General features: G+C 36.7%; 1 protein-coding gene across 1 annotated transcript; it reads right to left on the bottom strand.

The window, feature by feature from the left end:
* Nucleotides 1-795: 795 nt before the first annotated feature.
* On the bottom strand, nucleotides 796-2,007 carry LOC130712448 (B3 domain-containing protein At2g24670-like). The gene is made up of 3 exons (XM_057562281.1): nucleotides 1,387-2,007; nucleotides 920-1,090; nucleotides 796-825 (listed from the first exon to the last, which is right to left on the bottom strand). Exons 1-3 carry the CDS (start codon nucleotides 2,005-2,007, stop codon nucleotides 796-798), a joined length of 822 nt encoding a protein of 273 aa, XP_057418264.1.
* Nucleotides 2,008-14,871: the final 12,864 nt, after the last annotated feature.

Raw genomic sequence — 14,871 nt, 5'->3', positions numbered from 1 at the left:
AAGGTCGCCGGAGTGATTCCCGTCACCACCTCTGGCGCTTTTCTCGGAACGCTGGTTTTGAGGTCATCCAGATTTACATATTCAGGCGGCGCTGATCGTCGCCTGACTCCTGGATCTGATCTAGCTATCAGATCTGAAGGTCTTCCTGGAGCTGCATTCACCAACGAGACCGGTGACTGCGCCACCGAGTGAACCCCCGCCGAAGAAGCCTCCTGCACCGGCTCTTGAGGTACTTCGCGGTTGTTGTACCGTCCACCGCCGCGGCCGCCGTGACGACCACCCCTCCGGCGATGATCGCGGCGGCCCACACCACACGAACGAGTTTCCATGGATCTTAAAACGCACCTTCTATGTCAAGTAGTAGATCGAAGTAAGACACACAGACGGCGCCAATGTTCCGTACTAGGGAGATCTGACGTCGGAAACTGACAGAAAGTAAACCCTAGCAGAGTACTAAATATCACAAAAGGAATATTCTCATTAAATGTTCGAAAGGTGCTTTTTACAAGGGGTTGACCTCTCCTTTTATAGGAATGGTCATAACGTGGACTTTATCTGTACTTGGGCCTGACAATCGGGGCCCAAGCCTCTATACATATAAGACAAAACTAAAGGAATTCTTCCAGCTGGCGCGTGGACCCATCCAAAAGAAGGGCGGGCTTCGACGTTGTTCCACAAACCCCGCCATGGCTGCTTTCGTTCATCTAAATGCTCGATTTGGGCGGGAATAAGGGATACTTATGTCCCGCCCCGTCCAGATTTATAAAAAGACATGTATATATAACAAAACAAATATTAAAGAATGGGATTAATAAATTTCAATATCTGTTCAAAAAATAACAATCAATATCCAACAATTGAAATTTCCTAATCTAACATTTCAGACTTTGTTGAGTACAAAGTAGAGTTTGTTAATGACCTTAAAAGACCAAATTTGGAGTTCATGGTCTTTTTGGAAATGATTCTCAGATACAACCTTGTTCCAATTCTTGATCAAATTGTAGACGAAGACACTGTTCATCTTCCACTTCTTCAAGACCAAAGGGTGTTCTCTGAGACATGGGTCCAACACAGTCACTTCCACACCTTGCTGTTCAGCAGTGCATTTTTTCTCAGCTTCAGTGAGGAACTCACGGGAGTTGGGTTTGGCACCCCACCTATGGGGCTTGACACCACCCCACTTTATCAAATACGGAATTTAAAATTCCGTATTCTCCCTATTGAATACGGAACTTAAAATTCCGTACTGTATTTAAGCATGCGTGTCACATTTTCAACCACTCATTATATACTAAAACAGATACGGAATTTTATTTTCCGTATTGATACGGAACTTTAAATTCTGTATTTAATAAAGTGGGGTGCAAAGCCTAAGGGGTGGGGCACCAAACTCAATTCCCGGAACTCACACTTGATACTATTTTCCGGCATAGACAGACGGTTGTTATTCGCCTTGACGTCGGTGTTGTAGAGTTTCTTGCTCATGAGAAATTGAGTATTAGTACCATTCAACTCTGCAATTCGGTTCCTGATCTCTAAAGGCAACTCTTGCACATTCTCTGAAGCAATCTTCTTTCTTGATTTTTTCTTTGCGGGTTTGGCGAGTACTGCTTCATCCTCTTCTTCATCATCAAGAACCATTTCTTGAATTGGAATTCTGGGCCTTTTTCTATTCACCCTCAGATTATTCTTTGCCTTTGTCGCTTCAACCTGTGAATGTGAATGTGAATGTGAGTACGTTTCTTGATCATCACTTTCTCTGATCACCCTCTGATTCTGATTTTTCTCTACAGTCTTTGAAGTTCCTCCTCCCAATCCAAGCTGTGATTTCAATTTCTTGATCTGAGTCAATTCTTCTTCACTGTAAAACTGTGCTGCATGCTCTGAATCCTCTGACAATACCATGTCAAGAAAGCCAGGCTTGAAGGGTTTGGAAGACAGCATTTGACGTGTTTCATAGTTTGAAACACTTTTCACCAGTTTCCATACTTCTTTCTTGTCCCTCATGATGATCGAACGAACAGGGGAATTGAAGAAAGCACCGAAAGAAATTGAGGAAGGAGGGTGAAAGAGAGATAGCAAATGGAGAATCATTCTTAAATTAAATCAGTGGAAATCTTTAATGTAAACCTAGATTGATCTTAAAATGTGTTAAGGTTTAATTGACGGTACAATATATCTTTGAAGATTCATTCTAAAATTAAAGCATAAATTGATTACAAATCAACAAAGATTGTAACCAAAAAAAAAAAATCAAGAAAGATTAGATTTGTTTTTGGTACGAAGAAATAAAGTTCACGCGGGAAGTAAGAGGGAGAAATTTCAATATAACCGTTTGGTGGATTTCTGGATAAAGAAGCTTGAAAAAATGATTTGATCTGTGACAATAAGTTGTCCTGGTAGAAAAAACTGTTCAGGGCAAAATCCCCCATTCATTGTGTAATAGAATGCTTGAAACACACAGGTTAAGGATAAAAGCATTAAGAAAGTAAGGAAGTAAAACAAAAAATTATTAAGGATAAAAGCTTGAACACACACACATTGGTCAAAATTAAGTGTGTGTGTGAGAGAGTCAATTAAAGAAGCGGTCAGCGCACTAAGCACACTAAGCCGTGAGACTAATCCGATTGACTCATTTTTTATTAAGATCAGACGGTAGAAATATCATAAAATTGAAGTGGTCCTGATAAAAAATAACACGACTCTTCATTTGTTGCATGGATGTAAGAATTCATGAGTGTATATAGAAGTAAAAAACATGGGATGAAAGATATTTTAAAAAAATGTCAAAGGAAACAACTTTTTTTTAAGAGAAGCACTTTAAATCTAAAAATCTAATGGCGAACCAAATCAGATGGAAGAATGAGAAGCAGAATCTTATTCAAAGTAGCCAAACTCTTAAACTCGTGGAAGCATAATTCAACCTTATTTCTAAACCTTGAAGGAATAACAAAGGAGTAAGAAAAAAAAATTATAAGCTGTTTTCATGTTGTATATTTACAAAGCGCTACACTCAATCGATAATATGTGTTTGGTTTCATGTTTGGGGTTCGTAAAATCAATTCTCATATTTGGGATGCGATAATATGTTCCAAATTTTTAAGTCACTTTTGTGATCAATTTTAAGCGAGGAAAAGAAATAAATAAAAAAGAAAAAGATACGCCAGATTTTTAACGTGGAAAACCCTATCACAATTCTCACAATGAAAAATAAATATGAGAATTGTGAGAGGTAAAAACCACGGGACCTAGTCCAGAAAAAAATATCCACTATAAAAATCATAAGTACAAATAGTATTCTCAAACAACAACAAAAAAAAATGCTAGCTTGGGCGTCTTCAGGGGATTCCTCAGCCAACTTTGCTTTTCTACTGAAACTTGAGATCATCAGGGATCTTCTGTTATTAAAAAAGTAAGGGAGTTAGAAAGAATAAAAGCATAATGAATCTATTAATTGAAGTTCAGAAAAGAAATGGTTAATTACAAGTGTGCGGAAATAGGATAAAGGAAAAAGTTGAGTAAAAAGAAAATTATAAAAAGGTTATCAATGAACCTGTCCAGCATCTCCACAGAGAAAATAGGTTGTTTCAGCTACTTTTGCACAGCAACTGGACCCTTTGTAACATTATTATGGAACTAGCTCACCCAACATCCATAGCGTCCAGTGTTCTGAAAAACAACACAAGAATTATGAGAAATGTTCAGTATCTAAACAAAATCCAAACTAAACATTAATGAAACTTAAAAACGAAAAAAATATTTAAAACTTAACACCCTAAACCCCCACTACCCCAACATGGCGAGCAAACAAAAATACAAAGACAAAAAATCCTCACCGACATTCCCAGCCATGAAATTAGGAAATGCACCCATAAACAAACCTCCATAGTAAAGGCTAAAAGATAGAAAACTCAAATTAAATGTTAGGTGCAAAGCTAAATTAGGAGTGTGCTCAAGCAAGAAAAACAAAGCAAACCCAGGGACACACACAAATGGAAAACCTTTATACATCTAAGCAACTTTTCTTTCATTGAATTTCTTCACTGCCAAAGAAGGAACACAAATTCTACATGGGGTCCCGGGATGTGGTGATGGTAATTGCCTCCCCACTTTTTCAACCGTTGAGTTTCTTAGACGTACTCATGCCTCACTGGCAGCGGAGTAGAGCCCTTTTTTTGTCACGTCTTTTATAAGTAATTTAAATAACACCATTGATGGGTCAACACTTATTAATGTTAGGGATTTCTTTTGCCTCACTCATGTCCTTCGACGTTTTTATTATTTTTGACAATCAGTCGGCAGCGGGAACAAACACACAATCCTCTGACAGAAGTAGCCTGTCCATACCGACTGAGCACTCACCTTAGCAGCGGGATCGAACACACACTCATTTGATAGAAGTGGTCCGTCCTTACCAAGGTGAGGCAAGCAACATAGTGAAGCTTATGGCTTATGCATGCCCTTCAGATATTTTTATGAAGCTCAATTTGTCTAAGACCGAGGAGTTACATCAGAGCACCCTTTTAAGTTATTATGTGTCAACTATCACATCTTTGATGAATATTCAAATACCGTTTAGACGTTTATTAATTCATGTAGTAGAATTTAGTGCTCAATCAAGGCAAATAATGAAATGCAACTACTAGAATATTGCTAAGTAAATATAAAAGCAACACATTTGATACAGCCCCACAAGAGTACTGCTTTCCATATTGACAAGAGACACACTGGCATATTTAACAACGCACCCAACACTTAAAAAACAGTTTTCACTAATAACCAAAACTAAAAAGGTTTAAAACTAGTACATATTCACATTCATTTCATAGGCATGCAAAAACTCTTTACTAATCACTCTTTCTTTTACTGACTCTACTAACACAGGCAAAATAAAATAAGACCAAAATTCAAAAAAAAGAAGCACAAAACATGCAGCCAAAGCATTAAAACACACAACAACAGAACTCAACACATGCAATTAAACCATTAAAAGTGAAGAAAAAAAAAACCAGCAAAGGTAAAGAAAACTCCCCTATCATCAGCAGAGTAGGAGGACCAGGCTCAGAACATGGAGAAGGATGAAAAGGATGAAAACATGGACTCCAAAAATGATATAGTCGGGGTGGAGGTCGCCTTTTTCCTATAAAATATTATAAAAAAAAGAGTTAAAAGCATTAATTGTGTAATTGAGTGCTTGAAGCCCACACAGGTTAAGGATAAAAGCATCAACAAAGTAAGGAAGTAGACCAGAAAATTATTAAGGAAAAAAGCATGAACACACTCATTGGTCAAAATTACGATAAATATCAAGAGAACATACAATTAACTTTGTCCTTCCTTTGATACGGAGTTCCCTTCGCATCAGCCAAGAGAATTGAAGAAAGGGCATCTGGAGGCTTGGAAAAAATCATTAAGCCACTCTTACTATTTGCAGCCGCCTTAGCTAGAAAGTCCGCACATTGATTGCTTTCTCGATGAATATGGGAAATTGATATAGTCCAGTCTCTGCCAAAGAATTCTCTGATACGAAAAATAATCCTAGCACATTTATGAGATTCAGGTACGGGGTTTACGATCATTGATAAAGCTTTGGCACAATCCGTTCTGCAGCTGACATCCTTAAAATTAAGCTCCCAAGCTATCCTTAAGCCATGTAATATGGCTAAGAGCTCAGCTTCTAGACTACTAGCAAACTTGAAATGGTTTCTGAATCCTATTATCCAATTGCCTTTGTCATCCCTTATAACACCTCCAACGCCTGCTCTGCCAGGATTCCCATACGAACTCCCATCAATATCAAGAGCCACCTGATTCTCGGAGGGGCGTGGCCAACAAATTATCTGCAAATCGATTCAAAGAAAATTAACAACACCGAAATCGTTAAGTTTGAATAAAAACGTTAACACCCAGTTAAGAAGAAAAAGAACAACATCTTGATCATTAAAAAAATTGAACAAAACAACGTTAACACCCAGTTAAGAAAAAAAAAAAGAACAACATCTTGATCATTAAAGAAACTAATGAACTAACCATATTGTCCAAGCTGAAGAAAAACGATGCAACTGTGTTGAAGAGAAAGAGATGATAGCTCGCAAATGGAGAATTGTGATCGATATTGAAACAAAATAAGCAGCTAAGTGTGTGAGAGACTGAATTAAAGAAGCGGTGGCTCTTCCCTTAATATATAGGCAAAAATGTTAACGTTAAAATGTATATCTTTAAAGATTCATTCTTAAATTAAATCAGTGGAAATCTTTAATGTAAATCTAGATTGATCTTAAAATGGGTTAGGATTTAATTGACGGTACAATATCTTTGAAGATTCATTCTAAAATTAAAACAGTTGTAATCATTTTTTTTTGAAAGACATTAAATAAGTTAAGATTGGAATGAGTTGTAAACCTAAATTGATTACAAATCAAGAAGATTAGATTTGTTTTTGGTACGAAGAAAAAACAAGAGGGAGAGATTTCAATTTAATCCTGAAATTCGGTGTACAATATAACCGTTTGGTGGATTTCTGGCTTCTATTTTGTATCCGATATTCCGATCAGAATATCACACATGGAATAAAACGAATAGATAAAAACTTGTTGCTGCAATACCACATGCTCAGCTTTATTTGGATGAAAAAGCTTGAAAAAAATGATTTGATCTGTGACCATAAGTATTTCTGGTAGAAAAAACTCTTAAGTGCAAAATCCCCCATTAGTTTAGGAATTGAATGCTTGAAACACACACAGGTTAAGAGGATAAGAACATCAACAAAGTAAGGAAGTATAATAGAAAATTCTTAAGGATAAAAGCATGAACACACACATTGGTCAAAATTATGATAAATATCAAGAGAACATACCCATGTATCTAATCCCTTGAACGTTTCAGGTGAAGATATAGTTTCAATGTCACATTGACTCTTGTGGTCCATAGCCATGACCTATTGGGGCAACTGAACTGTGAATTCCCATATGCATCAATAAGGCTTATGCTGATATTCGAGATGAGAAAGGTGAAATTTTACTTAACAAATAAGCTGAGTATAGACAAGCATAGTAAGAAATTAAATAAAAAGCCCACTGAAAAGTGTCGCATGAAAAATGAAAAGACTGTGATAAGAAGAAAGTCTCTGAGAAAAATTAAATTTCGACCATCCTAACTACTTTTCTTGATAAAGCAGAAAGCACTTTTCTAACAGCTTGTTTGAGCACTAGAGCTGTGCATAAGTGTCTCGAGTTTCATCACGCGACCATTTTCAAACAAAACACAGTTGTGCTAGTTCAGAAGCAATAGAACAGTGCTAAACTTTTCCTCTGTTCTTCTTAAACAGGCTTGATTACTTGAGAAAATTTCTTACATGTAATCTTTCTTTTAACTTCCATTCCTGTGGTTGTTTAAACAGGCTTGTTTTAACCATTATTAGTCAATATGACTAGATAAACTGAAAATGATCCACAACAAGGGCCTCATCCAAAGTGGACCGAAAGTATTTAAGATTTGTGAGATCAGAATTATAGAAATTTTGGTCGACCTGGCAAAAATGAGGTTATAACCTCAGGGGCTAACTTAGACAATCCCTTAGCAACTATGCAAACTATAATAAAGAAGAATTCAAAGGATGCAATCTGACCTCGATTTCAACAGAGTGCAGTTTACACTCATTAGTGTCCATTAGTGGCAGTTTTGGTTTGCGCAGCAACTGCATCCACCATTCAGTACAAGATGACGCTTTGGGGTTAAATTTCCATTTCAACCACCACAACTTTACTTTACATTTGACCATTTCTGGCAGTGTCAGACCATCAGAAATGTGTTGTCACAACATTTACGGTTCACGCACTTGTAAGAAAGGTAAATTAATACAAAAATACTACTAAATACTAATAAACAAAATGGAAATACAGATGATCCAGCAAATTCAATGTTAATCACTAAGAACAACTAATAAAGACTGAGACATAGCATAACACTCATAATAGTACCAGATCATCACATCATTGAGTTCCCTTCTTTAGCATTATAATGAATAAATTGATCTGTACAGTTTGCTTAGAAAAAAAAAACCATGACTGAAAATAAAGTGTTGTAGGCTGTAATTTAAGCACATGGAATTTCAGCACCGGAACACATTTAAGATAGAAGCTGATAAAATATTTCCAATACATCTAGGTTGTGGTTCATCAATTGTCGATCATAAGCAAAACTGACAGGAAAGTTGCTGCCATTAAGTCAACTTGAAAATTGATATGATCATATAACAAAAAGAATCGCATATTATCAGATAAATGGACATCAAAAGTAGTGTACAAGAGGAAGCTAATTTTGATGGAATGAAAACAATATCAAGTTAAAATCTCACAATAGTAGTAGCTGATGGGCCGCAAGAGGATAATTAAACCGGGGGATCATCACATTGGGCTTACATGAGCACACCAAAGTGGATTGGTATGGGTCCTCTCACTTATAAAGTGCTCATCTCTCCTCTAACAATCCAATGTGGGACTTCTTTACTCACACTTGACATCCCAACAATCTCCCCCTCAAGTGTGAGTCAATCTCAAGCGCAAACCTCCAATTACTTGCACCGCCGTTGGATCTCCATCAACGGGACACACCGCCTAGCCACCAATGCTAGGAAGACTTTCGACACAAGGAGCCGTCACCATGATCGCCTAATCATCGGCTCTGATACCACTGATGGGCCGCAAGAGGATAAACCGGGGGATCATCACATTGGGCTTACATGAGCACACCAAAGTGGATTGGACACCACATCTTTCACCCAAAACCTTAAGGCAATGGGTGTATGAGTCCTCTCACTTATAAAGTGCTCATCTCTCCTTTAACCATCCAATGTGGGACTTCTTTACTCATACTTGACATCCCAACAGTAGCTAAGTCTGTATCACAGCTAGATGGAAAACATTTGGAGAAACATATAGAGCATGAAGGGATGCGAAATAATCTTAGTCTTCTCCTGTATTTTCCTTGCCATTGCTGCAATTATCTTCTGCTCCCGACCTCTGTTGTCCCTTCCATAGCCATCTTCATCATACCATCTAAAATAGGAGCAACATCTCTTCCCATATGCCTGCATCCAAATGAAGATTAACAGGGGAAGAATATTGAACAGAAATGATGAATGAAAACAGAGCACGAATGAAGCACGAAGACAATAAGAAGAGGTAATACCTTGTACAACCCACACCCATAAAACGCCCTGCCATGGTTGCCTCCTCCATTCCATGTTGTAACAAGTGGAGATTCCACTCCACAATCACACAATCTCTTTGTCGTTCTCCTCTCAGATGCTGAACACGAATTGTAGTTTTCGCAGCTACCACCCATCAGTTCAAACCTCAGCTTCCCTTCAATCTCGTCTTCCTTTCGATTCGAACCAGCGAATACTTCACCTATGACTCGCAAATTCGTTGGTTGCTGACCCAATTGCAGAGAATAGAAAAAACCCCCTTTGCCTAGGGTTTTTATCGGGAAGGAAAGGATGAAGATGACCGTTGGAATTGTCACGTGAGAGGCACAGGGCAGATGTGAGCCTTCTCTCTCTTATTTGTGTGCCATGTCATGACTTAGTGGCCACTAGGAGAGAGAAACATTTGAAAACTAACGAAATAGAGGGTCCGGACTAAAGTTGCTAACGGAGCATAACGTGGGGGACACTCCATGCAATAAAATTTTGTTGGGGACCGAAATCGTGGCTTTTGTAATCGTGGGGGACCAAAAATGCAATTAAGCCATTTAATTTATATAAGTAATTATTTGATAAATGATTATAAAACTTGGCATCATCTGACAAACTGATTTAAATTTATCAATTATCCATATATCATTAGAAATATGTATAATTTATTATTAGTAAAAACAAATAAATCAACACTTAAATGCAACATCGTGTATAATGGAAACACATGAGCTAGTCGCATTGCAGAGTGTTAATTGGATTTATAAAAAGACATGTATATATAACAAAACAAATAAAGAATGGGATTAATAAATTTCAATATCTGTTAAAAAAATAACAATCAATATCCGACAATTGAAATTTCCTAATCTAACATTTCAGACTTTGTTGAGTACAAAGTAGAGTTTGGCATTGACCCTAAAAGACCAAATTTGGAGTTGATGTTCTTTTTGGAAATGATTCTCAGATACAACCTTGTTCCAATTCTTGATCAAATTGTAGACGAAGACACTGTTCATCTTCCACTTCTTCAAGACCAAAGAGTGTTCTCTGAGACATGGATCCAACACAGTCACATCCACACCTTGCTGTTCAGCAGTGCATTTTTTCTCAGCTTCAGTGAGGAACTCACACTTGATACTATTTTCCGGCATAGACAGACGGTTGTTATTCGCCTTGACGTCGGTGTTGTAGAGTTTCTTGCTCATGAGAAATTGAGTATTAGTACCATTCAACTCTGCAATTCGGTTCCTGATCTCTAAAGGCAACTCTTGCACATTCTCTGAAGCAATCTTCTTTCTTGATTTTTTCTTTGCGGGTTTGGCGAGTACTGCTTCATCCTCTTCTTCATCATCAAGAACCATTTCTTGAATTGGAATTCTGGGCCTTTTTCTATTCACCCTCAGATTATTCTTTGCCTTTGTCGCTTCAACCTGTGAATGTGAATGTGAATGTGAGTACGTTTCTTGATCATCACTTTCTCTGATCACCCTCTGATTCTGATTTTTCTCTACAGTCTTTGAAGTTCCTCCTCCCAATCCAAGCTGTGATTTCAATTTCTTGATCTGAGTCAATTCTTCTTCACTGTAAAACTGTGCTGCATGCTCTGAATCCTCTGACAATACCATGTCAAGAAAGCCAGGCTTGAAGGGTTTGGAAGACAGCATTTGACGTGTTTCATAGTTTGAAACACTTTTCACCAGTTTCCATACTTCTTTCTTGTCCCTCATGATGATCGAACGAACAGGGGAATTGAAGAAAGCACCGAAAGAAAAGAAATTGAGGAAGGAGGGTGAAAGAAAGAGATGATAGTGCGCAAATGGAGAATTATGATCGATATTGAAACAAAACAAGCTGCTAAGTGTGTGTGATCAGAGAGTCAATTTAAGAAGCAGTGGCTCTTACCTTAATATATAGCCAGAAATGTTAACGTTAAAATGTATCTTTTAAAGATTCATTCTTAAATTAACACAGTTGAAATCTTTAATGTAATCTTTGAAGATTTATTCTAAAATTAAAATAGTTGAAATCATTAAATAAGTTAAGATGGAATGAGTTGTAAACATAAATTGATTACAAATCAAGAAAGATTGTAACAAAATAAGAATCAAGAAAGATTAGATTGGTTTTTGGTACGATGAAATAAAGTTCACGCGGGAAGTAAGAGGGAGGGATTTCAATTTAATCCCAAAATTCGATGTACAATATAACCGTTTGGTGGATTTCTGGCTTCTATTTTGTAAATAATGTTTCCGATCAGAATATCATAATCGAAAAGATAAAATCATAGTTCTAGAACTCAGTTTGCAAACTGCAATAAAAACTTGTTGCTGCAATACCATATGCTCAGCTTTATTTGGATGAAGAAGCTTGAAAAAAATGATTTGATGACAATAAGGATAAAAGCATGAACATGCACATTGGTCAAAATTATGATAAATATCAAGAGAACATACCCATGTATCTAATCCCTTGAAGGTTTCAGGTGAAGATATAGTTTCAATGTCACATTGACTCTTGTGGTCCATAGCCATGACCTATTGGGGAAACTGTACTGTGAATTCTCATATGCATCAATAAGGCTTATGCTGATATTCCAGATGAGAAAGGTGGAATTTTACAACAAATAAGCTGAGAATAGACAAGCATAGTAAGAAATATGATTAAAAACCCACTGAAAAGTGTCACATGAATAGACTGTGATAAGAAGAAAGTCTCTGAGAAAACTTAAATTCGGCCATCCAAACTACTTCTCTTGATAAAGCAGAAAGCACTTTTCTAACAGCTTGTTTAAGCACTAGAGCTGTGCAGAAGTGTCTCGATTTCATCACGCGACCATTTTCAAACAAAGCGCAGTTGCGCAAGTTCAGAAGCAATAGGACAGTGCTAAAATTTTCTTCTTTTCTTCTCAAACAGACTTGGTTACTTGAGGAAATTTCTTACATGTAATCTTTCTTTTAACTTCCATTCCTTGGTTGTTTAAACAGACTTGTTTTAACCATTATTAGTCAATATTACTTGATAAACTGAAAATGATTAACAACAAGGACTATCTAACTTACTCTCCATACGGTTAAATAACCTCATCCTAAGTGGACCAAAAGTGTTTAAGATTCGTGAGATCAGATTCAGAATTATAGAAATTTTGGGCCACCTAGCTAAAATGTGTTATAATCTCAGGTCCTAACTTAAACAGTCCCTTTTTTTTTGGATAAGCAAAATTATATATATAAGAAGCACTAGGTGTGCTTCAAAACCTTATAGTACAAAGAGAAGAAACCGGAAAAACAGGAAAAAACAGAACCAGACAGAACAGAAACAGAAAACCAGAACTGGCAGAAACAGAAAAAACAGAAACATAACAGCCATAGGAAGCAGATAGGAACGAAACAGCACAAGGGCCAGCCTAAAAGGAGCAGCAGCAAGATCTTGATAGCCCAAAAGAACTAGATCAGATGCACATAACAGAACTATAGCACAGGTACCCCGAACAAGGGAATAGGAAACCATGGAGAATAGCTGCTGAACCAAAACCAGAAGGCCTTCATAGCATAGCTAATTAGCTATTATACAAGATGGGTGGGTTTGCCATTCATATAGAGAGCAGCTGAAGTGCCTTTACCTTCCCTCTTAGCCAATTCCAAGAGCGGAACTGGACCATATCAATAGCTTTATCAACATCAACAAAGCCTTCTTTAAAAATTCTCATTCGTATGGTTCCAGATTGTCCAAATTGCAGAAATCCAAATAACCCAGGTTCCCACTTTCTGCCTCTGATCTGCAGTGAAATATATGTTGTAGGAAGTGTGCTTCGCCCTCATTCGGTAGGACCGTAGACAGACCTAACCATTTATAACAAAACATCCAGACATTCCAAGCAAATGGACAGGAGAAAAGAAGATGAGTTGTAGACTCTTTATCCCTTAAACACATTGGGCAGATCACTTAATAACTATGCGAACTATAATAAAGAAGAATTAAAAGGATGCAATCTGACCTCCAGTTCAACATAGTGCAGTTTACACTCATTAGTGTCCATTAGTGGCATCTTTGGTTTGCACGGCAACTGCATCTGCTATACAGTACAAGATGACGGCTTAGGGTTAAATTACCATTTCAACGGCCACAATTTTAATGCTTTACATTTCACCATTTCTGGAAGTTTCAGACCATCAGAAATGTGTTGTGTCACAAAGACATTTACGGTTCACGCACTTGTAAGAATAGTAAATTAATACAAAAACACTACTAAATACTAATAAACAAAATGGAATACAGATGATCCACTATACCCAATTGGGGAAAATTCAATGTTAATCACTAAGAACAACTAAAAATGGCTGAGACATATCATAAACACTCATAATGGAACCATATCATCACATCATTTAGTTCCCTTCTTTAGCATTATAATGAATAAATTGATCAGAACAGTTTGCTTAGAAAAAAAGCCATGTCTGAAAATAGTGTTGTTGGCTATAATTTAAGCACATGCAATTTCAGCACAGGAACACATTTAAGATAGAAGCTAATAAAATATCTCCAATACATCTAGGTTGCGATTGTCGATCATAAGCAAAACTGACAGGAAAGTTGCTGCCATTAAGTCAACTTAAAAATTGATATGATCATATAACAAAAAGAATCGCATATTATGAGATAAATGGACATCAAAAGTAGTGTACAAGAGGAAGCTAATTTTGATGGAATGAAAAAAATAACAAGTTAAAATCTCACAATAGTAGTAGCTAACTCTGTATCACAGCTTAAATGGACTATCTTAGTGAGATAAAAAAGATTCTTCTTGTCACACGATTTAAGTTTTAACTAGATTCACTTGTGCATTTGAAACCATCCATCACAGGGATTAAACTAGCAAGTGAGTCTAATTAGTGGCTGACACAAATATAAGGGTATTGAGGGCCCCCTAAAAGCTTATATATGGAGCCTAAATTGCAATTAAACACATCAAACTTCATGGACCTTACCCTCAGTAACCAATACACAACAATTTTTAATACTTGAAGTAAGGGATAAAGCTAACCAAGATGCAAACAGTAAAGTGTTCTAGTGTATTTATTTTTTGTCCCAAGCATGAACTAATATGAAACAAGCATCACCTTGGTCATTCCTGCACACAATTATCTAAATCACATCATCAATATAAACTCAAACTAAGAATCAGAACATGCATATATAAGCTCAGGGAACTATATGATATAAAGAGGCATATTTCAAAACTTCTTCCTTCTTACTTTTGTAAATTTAGGAATTCAGATATCACCGAGTGAAATTATTTTTTGACCCTTCTAAAGCATCAGCAACAAAAGAAATTAGAACTAAAACTAGAATTCTTACTCTCAGTGGTAGTGTCCAGTGTCCACTTTAAATCAAAGGCAACTAGCCTGCTCATACGCCCCTATCGATGTAACAGTTACAATGATAACTGGAATTTCTAAAGTAAGTGCATTACAAATTTACAATATGCTGTCTGAAATCTATCAGTCTAAAATTAACACAAGAGCTTAATGGAGCTAATTATTGAATAAATGATCTAAACAAATATGGTAAATGCAGTATAGAATAGAATAGAATAGAAACAAGTACCAAATACAGTACCGTGAAGAAAGCGAGAGTGAGAGTTGTTATCGTAACTGTTCGGAAAAAACACGAAA

The sequence above is a fragment of the Lotus japonicus genome, chromosome 4 (genome assembly GCF_012489685.1).
Source record: "Lotus japonicus ecotype B-129 chromosome 4, LjGifu_v1.2".
Taxonomy (NCBI): Eukaryota; Viridiplantae; Streptophyta; class Magnoliopsida; order Fabales; family Fabaceae; genus Lotus; species Lotus japonicus.
The sequence above is the reverse complement of the archived record's forward strand: the minus strand, read 5'-3'. Positions and strand labels throughout refer to the sequence as shown.